This window comes from Salvelinus alpinus, chromosome 5 (genome assembly GCF_045679555.1).
Source record: "Salvelinus alpinus chromosome 5, SLU_Salpinus.1, whole genome shotgun sequence".
Lineage (NCBI taxonomy): Eukaryota > Metazoa > Chordata > Actinopteri > Salmoniformes > Salmonidae > Salvelinus > Salvelinus alpinus.
In genome coordinates, this window is record NC_092090.1 from 72,888,751 (window position 1) to 72,914,113 (window position 25,363).

The 25,363-nt window shown below is 43.7% G+C and overlaps 1 protein-coding gene and 1 pseudogene across 3 annotated transcripts in view; both read right to left on the bottom strand.

Annotated features, from left to right (window-relative positions):
* Nucleotides 1–13,292, bottom strand: part of LOC139576730 (transcription factor COE2) — a 39,133-nt gene extending 25,841 nt beyond the window's left edge. The window contains exons 1-6 of one of the 3 annotated variants that reach the window (XM_071403132.1): nucleotides 12,632–13,292; nucleotides 9,580–9,736; nucleotides 7,033–7,096; nucleotides 5,846–5,901; nucleotides 5,643–5,716; nucleotides 3,992–4,060 (exon numbers count right to left, since the gene is read on the bottom strand). In XM_071403132.1, coding sequence (XP_071259233.1) covers nucleotides 3,992–4,060; nucleotides 5,643–5,716; nucleotides 5,846–5,901; nucleotides 7,033–7,096; nucleotides 9,580–9,736; nucleotides 12,632–12,765 — 554 coding nt within the window. In that variant the 5' untranslated portion in view covers nucleotides 12,766–13,292. The remainder of the gene's footprint in view (nucleotides 1–3,991; nucleotides 4,061–5,642; nucleotides 5,717–5,845; nucleotides 5,902–7,032; nucleotides 7,097–9,579; nucleotides 9,737–12,631) is intronic. The other 2 variants (XM_071403133.1, XM_071403130.1) reach the window with 2 other exon arrangements.
* A 5,243-nt stretch (nucleotides 13,293–18,535) lies between these two features.
* LOC139575332 (eosinophil peroxidase-like) lies at nucleotides 18,536–24,276 on the bottom strand (annotated as a pseudogene).
* Between the last annotated feature and the right edge of the window lie 1,087 nt (nucleotides 24,277–25,363).

Here is a 25,363-nt window from a genome sequence, read left to right on the forward strand (position 1 = left end):
CCAGACAATGCAAAAGCTGTGACAGCAAGGCCTGTAAAAAAAAACGGAACATATCAGAGAATGGAGTATGGAGTTTTATGCTACAGCCATACAGTCAGTTCTCTTTGAAACAGATAATTTAATCACAAGTGAGTCATTCAGCAACAGGGCACGTGTGAATGTCATCCACAATTTGAAATTGGCAAAACAGAGGAATCAATCAGTCAATTAATCAATCAAAGATCATTTACATCTTCAAAACAAAGAGGTCCCCCTCAATTGCATAAGATAGTCAGTGAGTGAGTGACATATTCAACAATGACAAGACTAGTAACCACTGCAAGCAGTATGACCTGATCAGTGCTTTATATGAATAGGAGTAAGGGTGTCTTAAAGAGTCATCTCCCCATTCTGACTAACCCCCAACACCTCCAAGCCCCCTACCCCCACTCCTGCATCCCGCCATCCCTCCCTATGGATCAGCTGTGATCTCCTCTCTCCCCTTTCACTCAAATCAGGATTAGGGAGAAGGAGGGAGCGGAGCAGCAGGAGGGGATTGGGAGGGGGGGGGGACAATATGGAAAGGAGATTAGAAAATAGGGGGTTTGGGCCGTTTGGGGAATTGCAAACTCCCTTGTACTTGGGTAGGTGTCCTAATGACACTGCCTAATTATCACAAAATTTGATGGGCTAGGATGAGGGGGAGAGAGAGGGATAAGGGAACACAAGGCAGAGGAAGAGAGAAAGGAAGTGAAAGAAAGATAGAAAGAGTGTGGTAGAAACACTGGTATAAGCATGAGAGAGAGAGAGAGAGGGAGAGAGAGAGAGAGAGAAAGAGAGACAAAAGGAGAGATAGAGAAGCACAGAGATTGAGAGAGAGGGAAAGGGGGAGAAATTGAAAAAGAGAGATGAGAGCGATTCAGCGGCAGTAGGGGTGGCAGTAGGGAGGGTGGGCCCCAGCACGCTGAATGTTAATTGGAGAACAGGTGTTGGGGCTGGGAGCAGGAGGATGATTACTGCACCCTCAGAAACAACCCACACCCCCACCCCCACCCACACCCACCACACACACACACAAATAATCTAGGCCCCAAGCAGTGACAGGGGTAAAAGTCAGGCAATGGGTCACCTACACACAATTGCACATGCATCCATACACTATAAATGCATAAATAAATAAACATCTGTGCACATCCATGCACAAACACACACAAACAGAAAAATACATGAATTTATGTACACACAAACAATGTACATATGGGCATATTCACACAGACACGTTCTTCCTCTCTCACACATACACACATACAAAGCCACAAGAAATACATTTGGGATTTCTGCAAGGACACAGTGCAACAAATTCCAACAGCTTATCCCAAATTACATAGCTGCTAATAGGCTGCTCCCCAAGGAGAGGGATCCATGAGCCTGTCAAGAGGGAAAAGCTCCTATCAGGTCTGGATGGGCACAGTGTGATTAGGTCAACGATCCCATTTAAAACCATCCTCACAGCACCACCATCAGCCTGCACAGGCTCACACACTGATACAGATCCTCCAATTCACAAGCCCCCTGCACTACTTATGAACAATCTTTGGAGAGGTTTAGCCATGGAAGATGGAGGAAAAGGATAGTTGGGAAAGTAATGCACTAAATGAGAAAAACAGCTGCTCCTAGGGATTCTGGGAAAATCCAAAAGACAACAGCCCAATTTTTCCGTTATATGAAAACTATCTTCAGCAGAGATCCTCTGAGACACACTGTCAACAGCCAGCCAGCTTGAACAGAGGAGAAAAAGAGAGAGAGAAATCTTTGACATGTATGAAGTGAGTGTATTTTAGGAGGGAGGGAGGGAGGGAGGGAGGGAGGGAGGGAGGGGCGATGTAGGTTGAAGAGATGACATCACAGAAAAACTATTGTACATAGGTCTGCTTAAGAGCATTCATCACAGTGGTTAACTCCATGCAGACCCTGTGTGACTTCCAAAATCCCTGGGACGTGGAAGCCCTCACACATGCCGATTAAGGTAATGCTCTGTCTCCCTAAAGCCTGATAACTGGCTGTCAGTTGGGGAGGCTGCAGACAAGACATATGTGTGAACCCTCACATTGCACGATAGACCCTAACTCTTCATGATTCTGACAGGGATGTTTTTTATTCATACAGTATATATGGCAGGAGTTTAGGACTGTGTACAGAGGTTTTTTTTGTAGGACAGTGTGGACTAAGTGCAAGGGGCGGTCACAGTGTTCTGTGTGCTGATCACCAGTGCAAAGGAGGCAGACAGACAGACAGAGTGTACAGTATCTGCATGTGTTAGCAGCACAGTCACTAACAAACACAGATGCTTACATTAGCAGTGACAGGTATACTACAGAGACGCTAACTATCACAGACGCATGCCTCAGTGTCATAAACACTCACAGGGTGGGTGCACTCCATTAACCCATTACAGTCTAAGCCCTGTCTAAGCCGGGGGAGGGGGGGGGGGTCTACTAAGCTATATGGAATTGTTTTAAGAAGGTCATACCAAGGATCATTTTGCTATTTGATTTTGAATTTTAAGACCCCTTGAAGTATAAAAAAATGTATTTGGCCTTACTTCTATTAGCCCATACAAGTGCATTGAATAAGAGATGAACTACATGGAACAACAGATAGTCTCCCAACAAAAAGGATGTTTGTTCTGAAGTGTCTGTCCTATATCCAAGATATATATTTTTTACATGTATTTAACCCCTTATTTTTGTCACTAAACAGTCTCCATATATACTTCCATAAATTTTTTCAACTGGTACCGCGGGACCTTCAGACGAGTCTTGACAGGCAAAACAACCAACATGTACTTCTTCATGAGAGTCTCACCCTTCCACAGAGGGGTCATATTACTGTGTAGCCTAAACTGTTCGGACGTTATAGACAGAAGTTGGCAGATCGGCTGTACCGACTTCAGACGAGTCTCAAGACGCTTGTGGGGGATTGAGACGCATCCAATGCAAAATAAAACTGGTATCTCTAGCTTAAACTGACAGATTTATTTATTTTTTACCCCTTTTTCATTATATTCAATTGGTAGTTACAGTCTTGTCCCATCGCTGCAACTCCCGTACAGAGGTCGAGAGCCATGCGTCCTCCGAAACACGACCCTGCCAAGCCACACTGCTCGCTTAACATGGAAGCCAGCCACACCAATGTGTTGGAGGAAACACCATCCAACTAGCGACCGTGTCAGCGTGCATGCACCTGGCCCACCACAGGAGTCGCTAGAGCATGATGGGACAAGGATATCCTGGACAGCCAAATCCTACCCTAACCCAGACGACGCTGGGCCAATTATGCGTCTCCCAGTCGTGGCCTGCTGTGACACCTCCCGGGATCGAACCCGGATCTGTAGTGACACCTCTAGCACTGAGATGCAGTGCCTTAGACCGCTGCACCACTCGGGGGCCCCTAAACATATATTTTTTTATGGGAATGTTTTATTATTCTAATTAGATTTTCGCGGGGGCGTGGACATCGACTCCATGGGGTTAAAGGCATCTGGCACAGCAACACAGACCTAGAAGGTGAGCTCCCAAATACACACACACCCACAACAACACACACGGACTGTACACACTTGCACACATATTTAACATGCAGACATGTATGCACCTCGCCATCACCCTTAAACATCCACACCCTGCCCTCTCTCCCGTTGCCCCCACTAACCATTCCTCTCCCACTAGGCCCTCTGTCTTTACTGGCCATAAAAACAACAGCTTATTTGTGAGATCTCATCACCTGGATCTGGGTCTCTGCCCTCACTCCTCTCTCTCTCTCTCTCTGAGTAAATGTTAATGTGCATCCATGAATTGATGTTTGTGTGAGTAGTGAGTATTTCTGCATCTGAGTATGTCTGGACATCTTAGAGGCATAAGAGGGACAGTTGAGGGGGAGACAGTGGAACACAGGCTCAATTGGGGTGTTTGACGTTGTCAGGGTTGTGTGAGCGGGTGACAGGTGCTGTTACCTGTCAATGATGACTGGGTCAGAGGGCGTCTCGTTGCGGTTTCCACAGCTTTTCTTCTCACAACAGCGACTGTGTTCCAAAAGAACAACCAGAAAACACAACAACACAGTGAGTGAAACAAACCAGCATGACAGTACTGATCTTTCCTCTGGCCCGTCCACCGTTCCAGACTGCACTGATCCAGGGAAACAAAAAGGGCCAAAGGAGAGGAGGGGAGAAAGAGACAAAAGAATAAAAGAAAGGGGAGAAAAGGTACAACAACGGACCATACAAACAGGGAGACATTATTCAGAAGTGAAAAGCCAGCCTGGCAATCTGTCACATTGATTTCGAAATCAAACTCAACCCCCACCCAATCACCCACAGACAAACACACACACACACACACACACACACACACACACACACACACACACACACACACACACACACACACACACACACACACACACACACACACACACACACACACACACACACACACACACACACACACACACACACACACACACACACACACACACACACACACACACACAGCATCCTACAATTCGTCAGCAGTCCTGTCTGTGGAGCCTGCTGGCCCCCCGGCCCCCCCTCCAAGTCCCCTCCGCTGCATAACAAAAAGTGCCCCCACCCCTAACCATCTGCCACTCCTACACCTCGCTTCACCCCTCTCGTGTCCCAGCTTGGCCCTGCCCCCCTCTGCCCCCCCTCCGCCCCCTGTCAGACGGCCTCACTCCCCAGCTGTGACGCTTGCCCTCTGCCTCCCCGGCTCTGTTATTAGCCAGCTGTGAGTCACATTCGGGCATCTGCTGGCTAAACAATGGCAAAGCCCACTCAGTCTTAGCCCCTCTTCCCCTGCCAAATCCCCCTCTCCTTCCCCCTCCAGCCCTCAAACCCTGGGTCACTGCCCCACTTCCCCAGCACTCACTCGCTCTCTCCCTCTGTCCCTCTCTTCCTACCTCCTTAACTCCAAAAACACTGCATGCATAGTGAGGAAGCCCAGTCTTACTAAAGCACCATAACGGCAGCCCTCTTTTCACCCTGACCCATTGCTGCCACACTGTCTTATGCCTTCTACACATTATGCATAGTTTCCATGCACTCTGTTAGAAACTAAAGCTTTCAGAAATCAGAGAAACTACTCTAATTCTTATGTTTCAACAGGCTTCCATTGTGGACCATTGTCCACGTAAAACGTAAGGGGCTAGGGTGGTGATGGGGGTTGGGGGGGTTAATTATACCCTGAACATGTTTCAGTGGAGGTTCAAGGAAGTCTGGCCCCCGTAGCTCCCCCTGTCCACGAGGGATGCTCCAGAGAGAAACAGGAGCTGGTGGGGGACACGGGGGCTACAGGAGAAGGCAGCAGGGGGCTCACACTGTAACAAGCCTGAAGACAGACAGGCTATACTTTCACTTCAACCCCAGTCTTATTTTCAAATGGCATACCACATGTCAGACACATCAAGATAAAACAAAGAGACATGGGTGATGGATATTTTGATGAATATGATTTCCTCCATCTGTTAGTGTGTGTGTGTGTGTGTGTGTGTGTGTGTGTGTGTGTGTGTGTGTGTGTGTGTGTGTGTGTGTGTGTGTGTGTGTGTGTGTGTGTGTGTGTGTGTGTGTGTGTGTGTGTGTGGCTCACCTGCACATAACCTCGTGAGTGAGCAGAACACGGCACATTTCAGGATTCTTGTTCTGTCCCTCATATGCTATGGGCTGAGAGAGAGGGAGATCGAGTGATGGGGGAATTAGATGGGGGAATTAGATTTCATGTGCAATCAATCAAGCTGTAATCAGGAGTTCCACAGCAGGCTAAATCCAGTCAAGGCAAACAGGGCTCCTTACCTGTTTAGTGACTGAGTCAATAAGTCGTGCATAAAGATCCTGTTCCGTACGAACCCCTGCACACAGACACATACACAATCAGTAAAGGAAACTAAACTAGACTCATCTCACAACGACAACCTAATCCTGAAGGCATGTGATATGAGTGTTTTAGACGGGACATTTATATGATTCCCAGAATGGCCATTCCCTGGGTCATCCATACAGGTCAGATGAGGAGCAGTGGAGGGCTTTAGGAGCTCTGGGATCTGACAGAGAGCCTCCCAGCATGCTTTTAGAAAACACCTGAACCTTTGGTCTCTGGGTGCTTCAAAACTACTGGTTTTACTTCCTTGAAAGCTGCCGTCGATGTAATGAATTGCGTCTGAAGAGCACCACGTTTTATCAGAGGGATTTATTATGAAGCCTATGCAGAATACTGCTTTTAAAACGGGTTCCTTTCATCAAAGTCTCAATCTGCAGGCCTTTGGTATGGCTTGGGGGAAGGGGAAGGGAAACGGAGGGTGTAGAGGCAGGCATGTGTGTACAGTGTACAGTGTACAGTGTATGTGTATGAGTGTGTATGGTGGGGGTCTTTCTGGTACATGTCTTTTATCTCCTCTCCCATGGGTGCCATGGCGATGGCAGAGGAGGGGGAGTGGAGGCTAATGGGAACCAGAAATCTCTTTGCATATCCCTTGTCTGATGTTGTAACACCCTGTGGGGCACTGTGTACCTTGCTTCCCTGTTTATGGGCAAGGAAGCAGATCCACACACAACTACATCTGGGGCTCAAAAAACTCTGAAATTGGATGAGTGGATAGATATTTAGAAGAAGGGTGAGGTGGGATGAGAGGCAGAGGAAGTGGCAGGTTGAAGACCACTGGGATAGAGAGGGGGGGGGGTTCAAGTGGGCTTTTTGCTCTCATATTTGGAACGCATGAGAAGTGGTTATTTCCATATCATGTCCATTCCATGACCATACCATTAAGATGCGGAATAGTGTTTGGTCTGTGGTCCAGTCTCAGGACAACCTGTTCCTCCTCCCACTCTGAAGTGGTCAGACACTAAAATGTCTCTGGGACAAAGAATCAAGAGACATGAAACCACACAGAACATCAATACCCGAGTGGCCACGTTCTCACACTGACATGAATGGGACATGCTGCTATCTGATGCTATGGCTGATGATTTGAAGGTGTACTCACCATTGCTGTAGAGAAGCTGTATCTTGTAGTGCGTGCCGTTGTTGGTCTTTTCTCCCGTCTGCTCCTTAGAATGAGACGACAAACAGACAAACAGACAAACAGACAAACGCACAGATGCAGTCATGCAGTTATAGCACTGGTGAGGGCACAGTTAAGCACAGTTAAGTACATCTGGGCATCACTAAGCACAGTTAAGCAGAGTCAGGCTCCTCTAATCCTGCACTTCATCCTTCCCTGGGAGTGGTGTGGGGATCCCAGGGTTGTAGGCTCAAACCCCCAGATGGGACCCTGCACTGGGCTCCAGAGCTGGGTGCTTAACCTTGAGTTAGCTCCTCTTTTTAGAAGTTCAACTGCAGCACATCTGACGTGAAATCCTAAAGCCGTGGGATCTGTATGATCAAATAAAATAGAGTGTACCCATTATCATGTATGCTATGCAACAGTGAACGTGCACACAAGCTCGCGTGTGTGCGTATGTGTGCATGTGCGCAATGTGTCTGTCTGTGTGCGTAGGCCTACTCTGGATATTCCAGTGAGTGGAAACGACTGTAGTGCTGCGAGAGTGAGCAGCAGTCGACCTTGACAGAGAAACTTCCCTTCCTCCATCCTTTCTTCCCCATGGCTCTACACCACCCTCTTTTATTTTATCCCTCTTTCTTTCCCTTTCCAGTCTCTTGCTAACTGGTCTCAAAGGAATCCTCTCTGGTCCAATAACCCAGGGAGCCGTCATCTCTGAGCAAAAAGAGAGGAAGACAGAGATAGGGAAAAAGTAAGAGATAAGTGAGGAAGACAGAGCTAGGGAGAAAGTAAGAGATAAGAGAGGAAGACAGAGCTAGGGAGAAAGTAAGAGATACGAGAGGAGGACAGAGCTAGGGAGAAAGTAAGAGATATGAGAGGAAGACAGAGCTAGGGAGAAAGTAAGAGATACGAGAGGAGGACAGAGCTAGGGAGAAAGTAAGAGATATGAGAGGAAGACAGAGCTAGGGAGAAAGTAAGAGATAAGAGAGGAAGACAGAGCTAGGGAGAAAGTAAGAGATACGAGAGGAGGACAGAGCTAGGGAGAAAGTAAGAGATATGAGAGGAAGACAGAGCTAGGGAGAAAGTAAGAGATACGAGAGGAGGACAGAGCTAGGGAGAAAGTAAGAGATATGAGAGGAAGACAGAGCTAGGGAGAAAGTAAGAGATAAGAGAGGAAGACAGAGCTAGGGAGAAAGTAAGAGATACGAGAGGAAGACAGAGCTAGGGAGAAAGTAAGAGATAAGAGAGGAAGACAGAGCTAGGGAGAAAGTAAGAGATACGAGAGGAAGACAGAGCTAGGGAGAAAGTAAGAGATAAGAGAGGAAGGAAATAAATGAACATATTAAGAGAGATGAGCGAAGGTAAGAAACAGAGAAATGTACAGTATACAGTAGAGACTGGAACATAATGTTTAGTAAATATTCACAGAGGAACATTTATATCTCTGTATCACCCTTCTACCTCTGAATAACAACAAAACCAGATGCCAGGTTAACTCCTCTGCAGCCATCATATCATTCTGCCTTGACCTGGCTGTGTGTGTGGCGCTAGGGGAAACACTGATAGCTCTCAGCCCTGGCATTAGCACTGACACTCTCTCTCTCTCTGTCTGTAAAACAAAACCGTGTTTGAACTTCCGTTGACAGGACAGTGCCCTCTTTTCTCTCTCTCGAGGGGAGAGCTGTTACCAGTTTGGACCACAAGCCTCACACTCCCAGCTCGAGTTTAACCACAAGGCAAAACCATCCATCAACACTGGGCATAAGGCTTCCACCATGCAGTGTACCCCTCCCCTGCCCTGTCGCTCTCTGTCTGTCTCTCTTGTTCTCTCAAAACTCTCTCTCTCTCCTTTTCTTTCTCTCTCTCCCTCTCTCTCCCTCTCAATCTGACTGCCACTCTGCACCTCTTCCTCTCCTTCTTTTGACCCAATGTCTGACCTGAGGAATGTACTTCTCCCCCCTCCGGAGTATTTAGAATGTGGGGGTGGGAGGAAAAGAGACTTTGATGATTTGGTCACGGTAAAACTTAACAGAGGCCAGCGTAATTTGCATTTTTACAAGTAGTGATGTCCCACTAATGAGTAAGGCTGTTAATTAGTCATTAGGTATTATTTTTCAATCGCTCACCATCAGCTCATCTCATTGGGAGGGAGGCTTGTAACATGGAGCTGTCAGCTGTTCAATAAGCTCAGCTTTATAGGGGACGTGGAAGGTCAAGTTAAACGCCTGTACACTACAGGTTGCATAGAAATGTCCTGCTATGGGTTGTGTAAATGTGTAAATGTGGTCAGCTTAAAGTTTTGCTGCATTTGCTGTAATAGCCAGATAAATCTTCATTCTATTTCTATAGTAAGAGCTGCCACCTTTTCTTCACTCTCTCTTGTAAACTTATGGAAAGTAACTTGAGACTTGTGATTTGATTTCAATAATAGCGAACACAGAGGACATGCGTAATAAAGAGAAATCCATGGAGAAATATGCACAAATATACTCACACAGTCAACAAACTGAGACAAACAAACACACACACCTTGTCCTGTTCCACAAAGTCCACGAAGGAAGTCCTCTCCACCTCTACAGGCTGTCCGTGTCTGTCATAGAGTGCCAGGACGAAGTGGAAGAAGTTGGACTTGCGCAGGTTAGAGGGTGGCTGCTTCTCAAAGTGGGCCCTGGAGAGAGCTACACCACTGTAGAGAGGAGAGGAGAGGAGAGGAGAGGAGAGGAGAGGAGAGGAGAGGAGAGGAGAGGAGAGGAGAGGAGAAGAGAGGAGAGGAGAGGAGAGGAGAGGAGAGGAGAGGAGAGGAGAGGAGAGGAGAGGAGAGGAGAGGAGAGGGAAATTCACTTACACTACATCACAATCCTCAGTCACACATAGCAAACACTCTTAAAATCTAATCAAAATCACATTTTATTGGTCACGTACACGTGTTTAGCAGATGTTATTGCGGGTGTAGCAAAATGCTTGTGTCTCTAGCTCAAATAGTGCAGTAATATCTAACAAGTAATATCGAACAATTTCACGACATATACCCAATACACACAAATCTAAGTAAAGGAATGGAATTAAGAATATATAAATATATGGACTAGCAATGTCAGAGGGGCTTAAACTAAGATACAGTAGAATAGAATAGAATACAGTATATACATATGAGATGAGTAATTCAAAATATGTCAACATTATTAAAGTGACTAGTGTTCTATTTATTAAAGAGGCACAGTGATTTCAAGTGCATGTATATAGGCAGCAACCTCTAATGTGCTAGTGATGGCACATTACAACTCCAGTCACTGTTTATGAAGGTGAACTGTATAGACTACAACAGAATCATTCATTTCTAGATTTAACATTGCAACATGAATAGGTCAGGAATGGCAATATGGAGGAAATTTGTTTAGAAAATACTCACTGAACAAACAATGTGGGGAAACCCATTAAAGGAATTATAGACTATTTGATTTAAATGCTTCATTAAGATTGTAAGAATAAACAGCTTATATAGCCTAACTGTATGATGCAATCATCTTATGCTTAATTTTCACAAAAGGTCATTTAGATTATTTGTTAGCAACAATTCAAGAATCACATTGGGTTCAATGACTAACTTTCTATGCATGACCTACCTGGGAAATCGCGAATTATCGATGGTGGAATGAAATCTAAATGTTGACATGTACCAAAAAATAGCATGAAGTGCTCGCAGTGTTTATGTAATTAATGGGTGGGTCAAAGTTTGACTTGCTCCAAGCGTGAAGGCCTAGAGCTTAATTAACAATGATTGTGTATTGATGTTTCGCCTCTTACACTGGGTGAGATAAAGGCTGTGTTTTTTTCGACGCTGCAAAATATGAAGAAGTTTAAAGGTCTACTGTGAAAGTTATTTTGGCACTCATGTTGATCTTCATCGTTGATCTTCGAAAAGTGAAAGGAGAAAAGGTCCAAAGTCAGACATAAATGAAAATGTGCTTTTGATAGGATAATTGTGTCTAGCCTCCATGTATCCATTATTGTATCGCTGCATAATTTAGGCTTGGAAGAAGACGGAAAATTCAAATTTTCCTACAGGTTGAGAAGCATCAGAGTACATTCAGGGAAAGTTATATTATATCTGCTATCTGGTGAGTATTATGAAAAGGTGCTATTCATGATGTGACCAATTGAAAAGGGTTTCAATCAACAAATGTGTTTCGGTTGCATAAAATACATGTAAAATAGGAAAAGACTGTGATCGGATTAACGCTCATTTGAAATATCAGTCATAACCTTATTTAATCGAATACACCAAATTACAGAGGTTTTCAATTTACTACAAAAGTTTGTTCTGTTGCCAAAAAACGGTTTATTTAGGCAAATACACATTTGAAAGTAATGTTAAGCTACCTTGTATGCATGCTTACTTTTTTGCATGTTCTCCTTTGAAAAGAAGGCTACATCATTTATACCAAGGCTATCATAACACCCTGTAGATGTAGCCTACTGGAGTATTTTAACATTATGAATACACAAAAGTTAATTTTAAACCAGTATGAAAAACACTGTCAAAGTTTTGAAAAACTTTTAAATGAGATAATGGTAGACTAATTGATTTTGGGGGAAACAAATGATAATACGAATATGAATTTGTCTACTGATTAATATTTCAGTAGACAGGCCAACATAATTGTATTATTATTATCATTATTATTGTTATTGTTATTATGATTAGGCCTATTATTATTATTTCTGGGCTATTATCATCAAATTAAATCGTCATTATTGGCTATAGGCCTAATATATGGGGATAAGAGAATTTCTGGATGGAGATATAACATCTTTAGTAGATAATTCAACATGGATAAAATAACAGATTCCAACCGTCAAAAGCCTTTCATGCGCGTCCTATAGGCCTACAAATCAATACCCAAGAGGTGGAATCCTCACTAAATTAACATTATTCCGGCCCGTGCGGTCACTTTCGTGACAGAATGCGTTTTAGTTTTATTGTTGTGTTTTGTTATATCCCTTTCATGCTGCTTGTGACACTGCCACCACTCGCTATTGACAGCGCGCACCCCGGAAAATCAGGACTCAGTATACAGAAAGCCAGGGATGCTTGAGATAGATTTTTCTACACAATTGTCAACTTTACGCCCGGGCCACTTACTCCCAAAGACAACCTGTTGTTTTTTCGTTTCATCTCAAGTCTGGATAAGTTTAGGGTAAATGAGTATCACACAAGAGCCATGAGCATAATCAACAACAATACTTTATATTTGACTGCGTTGCACCACAGGTCACTTTTATAGGCTAGTCTATAGGCTATGTTACGGTGATCTGTGCGCCATCTGGTAGGCTATTTGTCATTTACCTTTATCATTTTTTCCCGAGCATAGCATGCTTTAGGATATAGAAATTGTTGAAACCATGTGCATAATACATTGACTGCTCTTGCATGCTTAAAGAAGTCTAACCTAATCATCCATTAAAGCAATTTCTTATACGTGCGTTAAACTGTTTTATGTTGTGCTTAGTTGCCAATACGAAAGATTCGTGTATTTCGTCAAAATACCACAGGACTTGATAACATGAAGGTGTACTGTACCTTTGCGCTGCTACGTTAGCATCCACAACACCGACATTACGCACCCAGGACCGGACTGGATCCATCTCCTCTCCTAGAGTTCTTTCTTTTAATCCGCTGACGTCTCTTATCAGATGCTCCTGGATCCCGTACATTTAATACACAAATCCAATGGTGTTCTTTTCAGAGTAAACGAGAGAGCAATATCACTTTGGCAAAATAGAACTGGGAGGTACGTTCCAGGATGCTGTTATCGAACACTTGGATGATGATTGAGGCTTCAGAGCTACCCAGGGGAAATAATAGGCTACTGCGTGTCCACTATTCTGTCTTCAAACGTGCTCTTGAAGGAAAACAAGCAATAGATGTATTTTCCCGTGGACTGCAATCATTGTCCACAAACAGGGGATATGTAACGTCAAACGTCGGTTCGACCATAAACAAGGGTCACCTGTTTGGTGGACACGCGCGCACTCCTGGACAGTCTCGTGCACACCGTAGTCTATTCCACAGATATGCATGCACACACACTTCCACACGACAGTTCTAAAATCAGGTGGCAAAATCTTTCTCAAACAAAGTAGAAGAGACCTTTTTCGCTTTGAATGTATGGGCTAAAGAGCTGGCAATAATGCTCCACTTCACTGTCCTGAAGCATGTATGAGTTCCTCTGTCGGGATAGGGTCTGGAGGAGGGGCTACACGGCCATATGGGGGACCGATTGTTGAAATGGATGCTCTCATTGGTGTAAAATGTCTCCGTTGGTTGGACTTTTTGAGCATCCAGCTAGCCAAATAGCTCTCTTGTCTCTTCAAACTTTTCTCTGGTGAAGTCCTACCCAAAGTGTGCTTCAGATCTCAGATGAAAGTGCCATAATATGAACATAAATTAAGGCTAATAACATTATTTTATTTTTTTATCCTTTCATTTTAACTTTTAAACATTTGATCACATATTCAGACAACAGACCTTTATTATTTTCAGCAGAAAGAGTGGATTTTTTTGAACAGACTATCGAACTAGGCTACATTGTGTTAATAATTAAATTATGTTATTATTCTATGTTGAAATCACAAATGGAAGTTTCAGTGAACACAAAACGTTTTATTCAGCCTATAGTGCAGTGACATCAATCACCTGTTTATAATATTGGCCCATTCATTAGGATACTTAATAAATTATTATTATTCGATGTCTTGTTTATTATCTCTTTGTAATCTCTCAGTGCTGCGTACAATTACCGCTGCAGGGAACAAACCCAGATAAATAACATAGATACAACATTCCATTTGAATAAAGGCCTACTGCTGCCATATTTGTCCCAGACATATGCATGAAAGGCCTACAAAAAGACAGCTAGGCCTTCATGTTGCAGCAAAGTTGTCTAAAGATTGTAAAATTGAGAAAGCATTTAAGTCTAGGTTACTTGAACATGTAAAATGTAACATTTTAGCCTACGCATACATATTGCATCTCCAGCTAAACTATTGGCTTATTTAGTTTGATATTCAAAATGTAGCCAACGTTTCTGTTCTATTGCTTGCGTTAGGCATTCAACTGTAAATGGTCTTTTAATAGGATAACTGGATTAAAAGTCGAAAGCAACAAACCTGAATATCTTATTTGGCATTTTCAGTCGAGTCATCAGTAAACACAAGAGTGCACTGCACCTGTCTGCTCTCCCTGAACAATGCGCAGTGATTGAAAGCTGTGATTCGATTAAGGATATTAGTGCTAAACAATTGTAGTCTGGTTGTTCTTCACTGCTATACATTCGTGCTGCTCATCCAAGACAGTGCTGTCAGTCTGAGGAAACACGGTTGGAACTTCTGTCTAAAATGATACAGATACAGTATATGTTAGATATGTTTCAAATGAATACAGAATCAATAATTATATCCGCTATAACAACAGGCAATGCAATGACAACACATCCATGAAAAATAATGTGGATTTATGTGTACATTTTACATTGTAGCCTACTCTATTTTTTTTCTATTTGCTAAATAGATCATCAATATATATTTGGGGCACAGTTCCAAAATGTGGAGGAATCAGATATCATACTTAGATAGGATGTGAACCCGTGTTCAATTGAGTAAACCACATTTCAGTTATAAATGCGTTCAACCTTATTATAAAAAATATTCTACAGTTGGAAAGTTAAACCTCAGTTCCCATGTGGGTGTCACTGAAGAGCCTGCGCAGAAAAACCGATACATCTGCACTTGGTCTATCTGCAATAAACACTGGCTGTGTGTATTACGCGTTTTACTCAGGTTATTTGCACCATAAAATGAAAAACGATTTACATAAAAGTTGCTGACAAACAACTGTTTCTATATGCCTGTTGACCTGTGTGCTCGAATAGCTGGCAGATCATACGTTTTTATGCGTTTTAATTTACAGAAACTTGTTTTTAATTAATTTCCGTTGTTTCTTTATCCATCCTTCTGTATCTGAAAAGGAAAGTTTTTTCATCCCTTGCTCCTTGCTGAGGCTATTGTCTCTGGATTGAGCTCGAGCCCCTGAACAATGAATGTAAATCTCCCCCCTTCGATCCCGCCTCAACCGACCATCTGCCAGCGCGCGACGGAGTCAGATGTTCCCCCAATTATAAGAACAGTCTTGCGGAATCCTTGCCACTGATTCTCCGCCCCTCCCTGAGTTCGTTCCATACTCCTCTGCCCCGCATCCCGACTTGTTTGATTGACAGCTCTGCTTAACCCGAAACCATTAAATAACTACAGATGCTGAAGTAGGTAGGCCTAATACACATATGTGAATTCCTCCACAGAACACTACCAGAGATGACATAGCATCCATAGCTAAAATAACCGCACTTGCTTTTACGGATTTTGGCATTGAGGGCTGTCTAGGGCAGGTTTAGGCTACTTATTGTCAACTGTAGCCTACCTGCTTTATGTACCCACTTCCTCTCAGGTGAATGGAGTCATCTACTGGTAGGAGAAAGACCTTCTTGACTTGAGGACTCATGCAGGAGGACTATTGTCTTTAAAAAAGAAAGTAGGTTGCTCAGAAGCGCTTGAAGGACCCTCAGAACCTCCTCAATGCAAGGATTGCGCACTGAGTGTAGGATGGCTATACAGAACACCGCAAATAGTTGGGTGACATTAACTGACTAGATTTTATTGACATGAGTCCTGTTTGCACGTGGAAAATTAATGGACCAGTCATCGGGCTTTAGAGGGAAACAACCTGTTTAACTTTACAGATGGGTAGGCCTAGCCTATAGCCATGTAGCTATATCGAATGAAAAATGGATTTGCTCGCTTCGTAATATTGGAGCAGATACCCAGGCGAAAATGCGGATTAGTCAAACCACCTTGAGCGACACAAACGGCTTTCTAATCAATTTTACTCGCTGAGACGGTCAGTGTTTACGGGGTGTGGGGCGAGGAATCAGTGACTGCTAGACCGAACAATGGTGTATCGTGTGCCACTCGCCATCTCCAGGCATTCCCTCGCTCCCACGGGAGTACCAGCCGCCACTTTCTGGGAGGGGAGGGGGGGGGGGGGGGGGGTGAAGGCCCAAGACGCAGCAGCTGGCTCGCGTCCCCTCTGTCCACTGCGGAGAGAACAACGGGATAATGCGGCCCACCACGTCCGTATCGATCGCTATATATTGCGCTCATTTATTTGTTTACTTATTTAAGTAAGGTAAGTCCCCGGCGAATATAGACGACAACAATTAAAATGGTGCCCAGTCAGACCGCATCTTATGTTATCCTCTGCCTGCAGCCTATCATTCTATTGATTTTCTAAATCCTAATCTTTACTTCACGAATAAAGCAAACATTTTAATGAAAATGTTTAGGCTAGGAAAGATGTTAGTTTGACTTATTCGTTTGCTTTAATATTGTTGATGATTGGTTATAAGATAAGTAGGCCTATTAAAGTTGACAAAATCTTAATGTTCTGTTTTCTGTATCCTATATGCATATTGGTGTTATTTTTATAGCCAATATTTCTGTTACTCATTTTCCACAACGAAAACACGCACAGCCTAGCCTAGGCCTATGCACAAAAAGTTATGTTGAGTTTATTGTACTTTTTTGGCACATATTGACTCTTTTAGGCCAATCTTCATAAAACGAACATTAAACATAGATTATGAATTATATGTGTGATAAACCACATACTGCAGTGTAGCCTATAGGCCATAATCTGAGCCATCCAAGTAGATTTTGAGACATTCGTATTCTGTGAAAAGTCCTACATCTGAGAAGAAGGGTGCGAATCGATGTGGAACCCTCACGCCCCCCTTTGGTTGAGCGTGAAGTGAACATGCTGTGTGTTGTGTGTATCGCTACTCCAACAATGTGAGGTGAGGTCTTGACTTGAGGTGACACAGAGGAGCATGTGCATGTGTCATTTTATTGTATTCATAATTTATAATTTGAAAGATGAATCACAGTCAGAAAATAATTGTTTATCAAAGTATACTCTTCATAATAATTTACCTCCTCCCGAGTGGCGCAGCGGTCTAGGGCACTGCATCGCAGTGCTAGAGGCGTCACTACAGACCCTGATTCGATTCCGGGCTGTATCACAACCGGCTGTGATCGGGAGTCCCATAGGGCGGCGCACAATTGGACCAGCGTCGTTCGGGTTTGGCCGGGGTAGGCCGTCATTGTAAATACGAATTTGTTCTTAACTTTCCAAGGAAAATAAATAAAAACAATCGAAATTTACTGTGTAAATGTTGAAACATTAGCTTTAGAATTAATGTTTTGCCGACCCAACGGCAGGTAGGCTCCCTTCTTATTTGTCATAATTTTATCATCACACCAAAACTGATCATTAGCATATATTAAGTTATTAGGTTTTGTTCTAAGTGTTTAATGTGTAAGATCTAACGATATAATTGAATTAGCCAACAAGTTCATAAGAAGGAAAATACATACCAACAATTAGAAGAAAGTCAAATGAAAAAAAATACAATTAACAATCATAAAGCTATCCCAATGCATATCCCTGATGTGGTAAGATTAATTGAATCTAACAACAATAATTGGATCCTCTTTCTCTCCTATCAGTGACTCTCTCACTCCTCTTTCTCCTATCAGTGACTCTCCCACTCCTCTTTCTCTCCTATCTCTCCTTTCTCTCCTATCAGTGACTCTCCCACTCCTTTTTCTCTCCTATCAGTGACTCTCCCACTCCTCTTTCTCTCCTATCAGTGACTTGCCCACTCCTCTTTCTCCTATCAGTGACTCTCCCACTCCTCTTTCTCCTATCAGTGAATCTCCCACTCCTCTTTCTCTCCTATCAGTGACTTGCCCACTCTTCTTTCTCCTATCAGTGACTCTCCCACTCCTCTTTCTCTCCTATCAGTGACTCTCCCACTTCTCTTTCTCTCATATCAGTGACTCTCCCACTCCTCTTTCTCTCCTATCAGTGACTCTCTCACTCCTCTTTCTCCTATCAGTGACTCTCCCACTCCTCTTCCTCCTATCAGTGACTCTCCCACTCCTCTTTCTCTCCTATCACTGACTCTCCCACTCCTCTTTCTCTCCTATCAGTGACTCTCCCACTCCTCTTTCTCCTATCAGTGACTCTCCCACTCCTCTTTCTCTCCTATCAGTGACTCTCCCACTCCTCTTTCTCTCCTATCAGTGACTCTCCCACTCCTCTTTCTCTCCTATCAGTGACTCTCCCACTCCTCTTTCTCTCCTATCAGTGACTCTCCCACTCCTCTTTCTCTCCTATCAGTGACTCTCCCACTCCTCTTTCTCCTATCAGTGACTCTCCCACTCCTCTTTCTCTCCTAGTGCAAGAATAACAAACCAGTGAATTTACCTCTTTTCTCCTTGATGATCTGTTAAAGCTTATCATACATTAAAATATAATAAAAAATGAATTTTAAAAGACAGAAAAGGTAGCTTAGTTGTAACCTGTGGGTCAGAGAGGGCTCTGGACAGTGAAGATCAGGTGCCCTGAGAAGAAGCTGTCGGAGGTCATGCCGTTGCCACCGTAGTAAGTTGACAGCCAGATCTTGTCCCCCTTGTTGAGCTGCAGCAGTGTGCCTCCAGTAGCCGTGATGTAGCTGTTCTGCTGGGTGGTGAAGGAATGCAGCACCAGCTGGCCGTTTCTCCGCAGGTCCACGCTGCCCACATTCTGTTATATGGTGCAATGGAACTCAAACTCGTAGACGCCTGGCTCCACGCAGGTGAACTCCCCCATCCTGGTGTCGTAGTGGTTCTGTCCATTGTAGATTACCTCATAGGTTTGGATGGGCTGGCCTGGTTTGGGGTAGTTGTAGCCGAGCCGCACGGCGAAGGCAGATTTTGCGTAGATGCCAGGCAAACCACGTGGCCCTTGTGGTCCTGAGTGAGAGAGACTGAGGTTAGGAATGATATCAACACTACAACAGACACTATTAGTCATATCAGTGGTTATGCTTCTCCTTGTTATATACTATTAGTCATATCAGTGATTATGCTCTGGGGGGCCTCATCAGATAACCACTTAGCACCTCACATCAGGCCTAGTGAGTGACTACCAGAAGATTTATGACATAATACAGACAGTAATCATATACAGTGGCAAGAAAAAGTATGTGAACCCTTTGGAATTACCTGGATTTCTGCATAAATTGGTCATAAAATTTGATCTGATCTTCATCTAAGTCACAACAATAGACAAACATAGTGTGCTTAAACTAATATCACACTAATTATTGTATTTTTCTTGTCTATATTGAATGCATCATTTAAACATTCACAGTGTAGGTTGAAAAAAGTATGTGAACTCCTAGGCTAATTTCTCCAAAAGCTAATTGGAGTCAGGAGTCAGCTAACCTGTAGTCCAATCAATGAGACGAGATTGGAGATGTTGGTTAGAACTGCCTTGCCCTATAAAAAACACTCGCACAATTTGAGTTTGCTATTCACAAGAAGCATTGCCTGATGTGAACCATGCCTCGAACAAAATAGATCTCAGAAGACCTAAGATTAAGAATTGTTGACTTGCATAAAGCTGGAAAGGGTTACAAAAGTAAAAAAGCCTTGATGTTCATCAGTCCACGGTAAGACAAATTGTCTATAAAAGGAGAAAGTTCAGCACTTTTGCTACTCTCCCTAGGAGTGGCCGTCCTGCAAAGCTGACTGCAAGAGCACAGCACAGAATGCTCAATGAGGTTAAGAAAAATCCTAGAGTGTCAGCTAAAGACTTACAGAAATCTCCAGAACATGCTAACATCTCTGTTGACGAGTCTACGATACGTAAAACACTAAACAAGAATGGTGTTCAAGGGAGGACCCCACGGAAGAAGCCACCGCTGTCCAAAAAAACATTGCTGCATGTCTGAACTTTGCAAAAGTGCACCTGGATGTTCCACAGCGCTACTTGCAAAATATTCTGTGGACAGATGAAACTACAATTGAGTTGTTTGGAAGGAACACACAACACTATGTGTGGAGAAAAAAAGGCACAGCACACCAACATCAAAACCTCATCCCAACTGTAAAGTATGGTGGAGGGAGCAGCATGATTTGGGGCTGATTTGCTGCCTCAGGGCCTGGATAGCTTGCTATCATCGACCGAAAAAATAATTCCCAAGTTTATCAAGATATTTTTCAGGAGAATGTTAGTCTATCTGTCCGCCAATTGAACCTCAACAGAAGTTGGGTGGTGCAACAGGACAACGACCAAAAACACAGAAGTAAATCAACAACAGAATGGCTTCAACAGAAGAAAATACGCCTTCTGGAGTGGCCCAGTCAGAGTCCTGAACTCAACCCGATTGAGATGCTGTGGCATGACCTCAAGAGAGCAGTTCACACCAGACATCCCAAGAATATTGCTGAACTGAAACAGTGTTGTAAAGAGGAACGGTCCAAAATTCCTCCTGACTGTTGTGCAAGTCTAATCCATAACTACAGAAAATATTTGGTTTAAGTTATTGCAGCCAAAGTAGAGTCAACCAGTTATTAAAACCAAGGGTTCACATACTTTTCCCACCCTGCACTGTGAATGTTTACACAGTGTGTTCAATAAAGACATGAAAACGTATAATTGTTTGTGTGTTATTAGTTTAAGCAGACTGTGTTTGTCTATTGTTGTGAACTAGATGAAGATCAGATCAAATTTTATGACCAATTTATGCAGAAATCCAGGTATTTCCAAAGGGTTCACATACTTTTTCTTGCCACTATACATGTAAATGGGGGAGAGAAGGGATGGTGGAGGAGGGTGGTGATTTTACCTTCTGGACCTGGTGGCCCTCTCGGTCCTACTGGTCCTTGTTCAGTCGAGCCAGTTCCACCAGATTTGGGATCTGTGTTTGGACCAGGTTCAATAAAAAATTATATTAGAAATCATGTATTACTTCCTGTATATATTGACAAACTAATATCTTTCTAACTCACACTTGAGAACACACAAATTCCCACCTCAGTAAGGCTCAGTTAAAGAGAGATGTATGTCACACGAGGCCTCAGATCAACACTCACTATCACCATTGTTCTTCCAGGGGCTGAGGTCGAAAGCAGGGATGTCTTCACAAAGGGTGTAACCGGACTCACGGGGGTGATACTGGAAGGGTCAGGGACATCAGCGATGCCAGTGTTGTCACAGGTGATGCGAGCCAGAGATGTCTTCCCCAAGCTTTTTTTCTGATCCTCGGTGAAGACTATCGTTTTCCCACCACAGTCTGATACACAACACAAATTATGGTGATAAACAGGGTTTTTGTAAATTATGACTGAAGACTCAGAGATATGAAAGTCCAAATAAGACATTGCTGAGTCCTTTCTAAAAAAAAAAAAATTTTTAAAGGCTCTGTTAATACAGTCAAACATGCTGTGGATTGAGAGTCTATAAACGACCCTGCCTAATCAATGTTGTCAGGAGTCCCATAGAGGTTCAGCAGGTTCTGGGCCAGCTCAGTGTTGTTTATCACCATTGCCAGGTTCTGGGCCTAGGACAGGTTACATAACCCATACCATTTGTTGTAACCTGAGAGGGGTAACAAGAAGATGAAGTGTTAATTGGCAGCCTTTTACAGAAATACAGTATCACATAGAAGACAGTGTGGAGAGCTTTGACAGTAGTCCTCCCATGTGTGGTATAAGTGGAGTAAAGTTCTACTGTAGAGAAAGATACGCTTCTAGATGAGACAGTTAATCAGAGAGAGGGAGAAATAGAGGATAGGAGACAGAGAGAGGGAGTATGTGGTCTCGGTTGAGAGAGCCCATGACCAGGGACATTTTAACGGAAAACTCAAACAGCCTATCCCTCAGCTCATCATGTGGTCCTGAGTGTTCAGTTTATCCTGACGACCCACCAGCCACCTCAGCATAGGGTCCAAACCACCTTTTTTTAAACTTTATTTAACTAGGTAAGTCAGTTAAGAACAAATTCTTATTTTTAATGATGGCCTAGGTACAGTGGGTTAACTGCCTTGTTCAGACCGACAGATTTTTACCTTGTCGGATCAGGGATTCAATCTTGCAACCTTTTGGTTACTAGTTCAACGCTCTAACTACTAGGCTACCTGCCACCCCATCATGCATTACTGCTACCTGGGGGAGCAGGTAGCAGTAAGGCCTGATCCAGCTATACTTTAGTAGTAATAATAATACAACCTTATTTTAATCTATACACTTTTAGTGTACAACGGGAAATCACTTATGGTGAATGTAAATGTCCCCCTGAGAAGTGGGACTGAGAGTTGTACCTTCAAAGACAATCCTCCAGGGGGCGAAGAAGGCCCTGTGCAGCAGCGGACTGGGGAACTGGGCGTTCTCGTTGTAGTTCTCATCCAGACGGAAGATAAAGGGCTGGATGGAAAGGTGAGCGAAGAGGTAGGCAAACACATTGGAGATGCTGGAGTCGACATTCTCATCATAGCCAGGGTAGGTGGACAGCTGCCTTGCAATGAAGTCTGGGCCCACAATGTGGAACAGGAAGTCCCTGAAGGTGATCACCTGTGAGAGGAGGAAGGACATGTGTGACAGTTTAATCACCCAGCAACTCAAACCCATGTGTGTAGGTAACTACAACTATGTTATGACCTTTGTAACTTTGAACTCCATGTACAGATAGAAACTGAGCTAAATTAAATAGATTTGTTATTAGGCTCTCATTGGAATTACCTGGAAGTAGCCTCCCATGATCTTGCAGGTCTCCTGGTAGGTGATCTCTCCAGTCCAGTGAGGGTTGAGCTGGGTGAGGGTGCGGGTCATACGGTTGTGTTCACGCAAATCATTGTGTGCATGGAGGTCAGAGCAATGTTCAGGATGCGGTTGGACACCTCCCTCACCTGGACAGTTGGAGAAAAGGATCCCTCTGGTGAGTCTGAAGGAAATGTTGCTTATGTGCCACTAGAGTACTAAGGATCTTACTGCTAACACTATCTTAATCCTAAGGATCAAGATAACAAGGATAGTTAATAGTGTAGCTTAATCAGTATGATAAGTCGCTCTGGATAAGAGCGTCTGCTAAATGACTTAAATGTAAATGTAAAATAATATTGGTAATGATAATACGGTTGTAGTACCAGGGGGAGGAGGTTCCCATTGATTTGCATGTTCGGATCCCAGCCCTTGGCCAGTGAGATGCCATCCTCATACTCAGCAAGGAGCCAGTGGGTGAAGGGTGTGTTGGCAGAGCCTCTTCGAGGGTTTTCCCTAGAGAGAGGGGGAGGGAAATATACATTGAAAAAGTGAAGGAGATGCCATGGTGATATTCATGTTTTTGGCTTGCATCACTAGTCAATTCCTTCCTTCTGTGATTTTAGGCCAGTATGTGTTGTGCAACAACAGGATGGTGTAGGAGTCTTGTTACTTTGATGCCATTATTTGGCTTACCTGTTGTTACAGACACTGGTGGCTGTGCGGAACCTCTTCAGGTTGGGGTGGTTTTGCAGGAAGTGGGGCGGGCCATGGCTGAGCAGCAAGTCAGATCAGCAATAGTCTCCAGATCCTCAGCAGAGATTAGGTCTGTGCGGAAGACAGACAGAGAGCCAGTGAGCTGTGTGATCTGAGTGTTGATGGGGACATGTGTATGGAGAAGTGAGGGTATTTTTCCTAAACCCCGGGGAAATGCCAGAAAGGAGACGTGTGTGTCTGGAGATGTAACTGTGAGAAAAACAGGACAGAGAAACAGGTGTGTGAGAAACAGGACAGACCTGTGGCGTTGAGTGAGCGCTTATGGATGCTGTGGTTTTTTCGTAGATCTTTCCAGGGGTGTTCTCCATGTTGTCTACAGCCCACACCCGCTGAGCGGGTGTCCCGGGCAGGCTGCTTCAGCAGCTCCAGGATGTCTGCATCTACCAGCAGAATTGCTTTTTACGTGTGATAAACTCCTACATGGAGGCAGTGCAGGGACATGAGCCAATGGTATAACTCACTGGTACTGTATGTAGCATCGCACGCCAGGCATCTAGGCACTCTTACAGTGAGCTATACACGGCTGTGAAGTTATGTGGTGTACCATAAAGACATTTCCACATAGAAATACACATTCTGTACAATACATACACAAACTGAAACATGTTCTGTGATTCATACATGTCACTGAAAAATATATTCCTCTCTACGATCTACCAGGCTCCAAAGGGAAATTTCAAAGAAGGGTTTTCAGACTCACTCTTTTCTGGATTACTCATAGTCCGCATCCACTCTGGCCTCGGCATCATTTTACATCATCCTGCTCAAGCGCCCTTCTGAAGACAAAATAAGTATCTTTCCATTTCTGTGACTGATATCCACATGTCATACGTATGTCTAGCGCTAGCAACATTCTATATGCAACAATTATTTATTCAATATTTTCGTCAAAGTTAATTTGATTGGACCATAATAAATGAGAGCACATTCAGGCATTTGTTACCAATTTATGTTCTGACCAATTTATGAAATAATTTCTCTTTTCACCCTTTCACAGAATGCAGTCATTTTGGAAGTTTGATGAAAGGTGCTAAAGCCATCCCTCAAGTGCATTCACCTGGCTTAACAAGCACAGGTACAGCCCAAAGGCCAGAAGGCACAGAAAATGCAAAAACACACACACAGGATGTCATAAGTTTCCCACAGCCAGACGTGTGATGGATGTTGTGGTCACAAAGCGAAAACGACACATACTCTGTGAACTTTAGATGTGTAATTTTTCAGATTGCTTTTACAAGTTTTGAACATTCATGTAAAAACAAAATATGTACTATAATCAACCACAATTCATTCAAATTGTACAATTTATCATGGTCCAAGCATACCAACACAGTCGTTAAGAGGGCACGAAAACACCTCTTCCCCCTCAGGATGCTTAAAGTATTTGTCATGGGCCCTCAGATCCTCAAAAAGTTATACAACTGCACCATTAAGAGCATCTTGACTGGCTCCAACACCGCTTGGTATGGCAACTGCTTGGCATCCGACCATAAGGCATTACAGAGGGTAGTGCATATGGTCCAGTCTTCACTGGGGCCGAGCTCCCTGCCATCCAGGACCTTTACACCAGGTGGTGTCAGAGGAAGGCCCTAAAAATTGTCAAAGACTCCAGTCACCCAAGTCATAGACTGTTCTCTCTGCTACCGCACAGCAACCGGTACTGGAGTGCCAAGCTTGGGACCAAAAGGCTCCTGAACAGCTTCTACCCCCAAGCCATAAGACTGTTGAACAGTTCATCAAATGGCTACCCTGACTATTTGCATTGACACCATTTTTTTTTCACTTCGCACTGGCTTTATGCAAAGTAACTGGACTCTACTCACACACTCACACATAC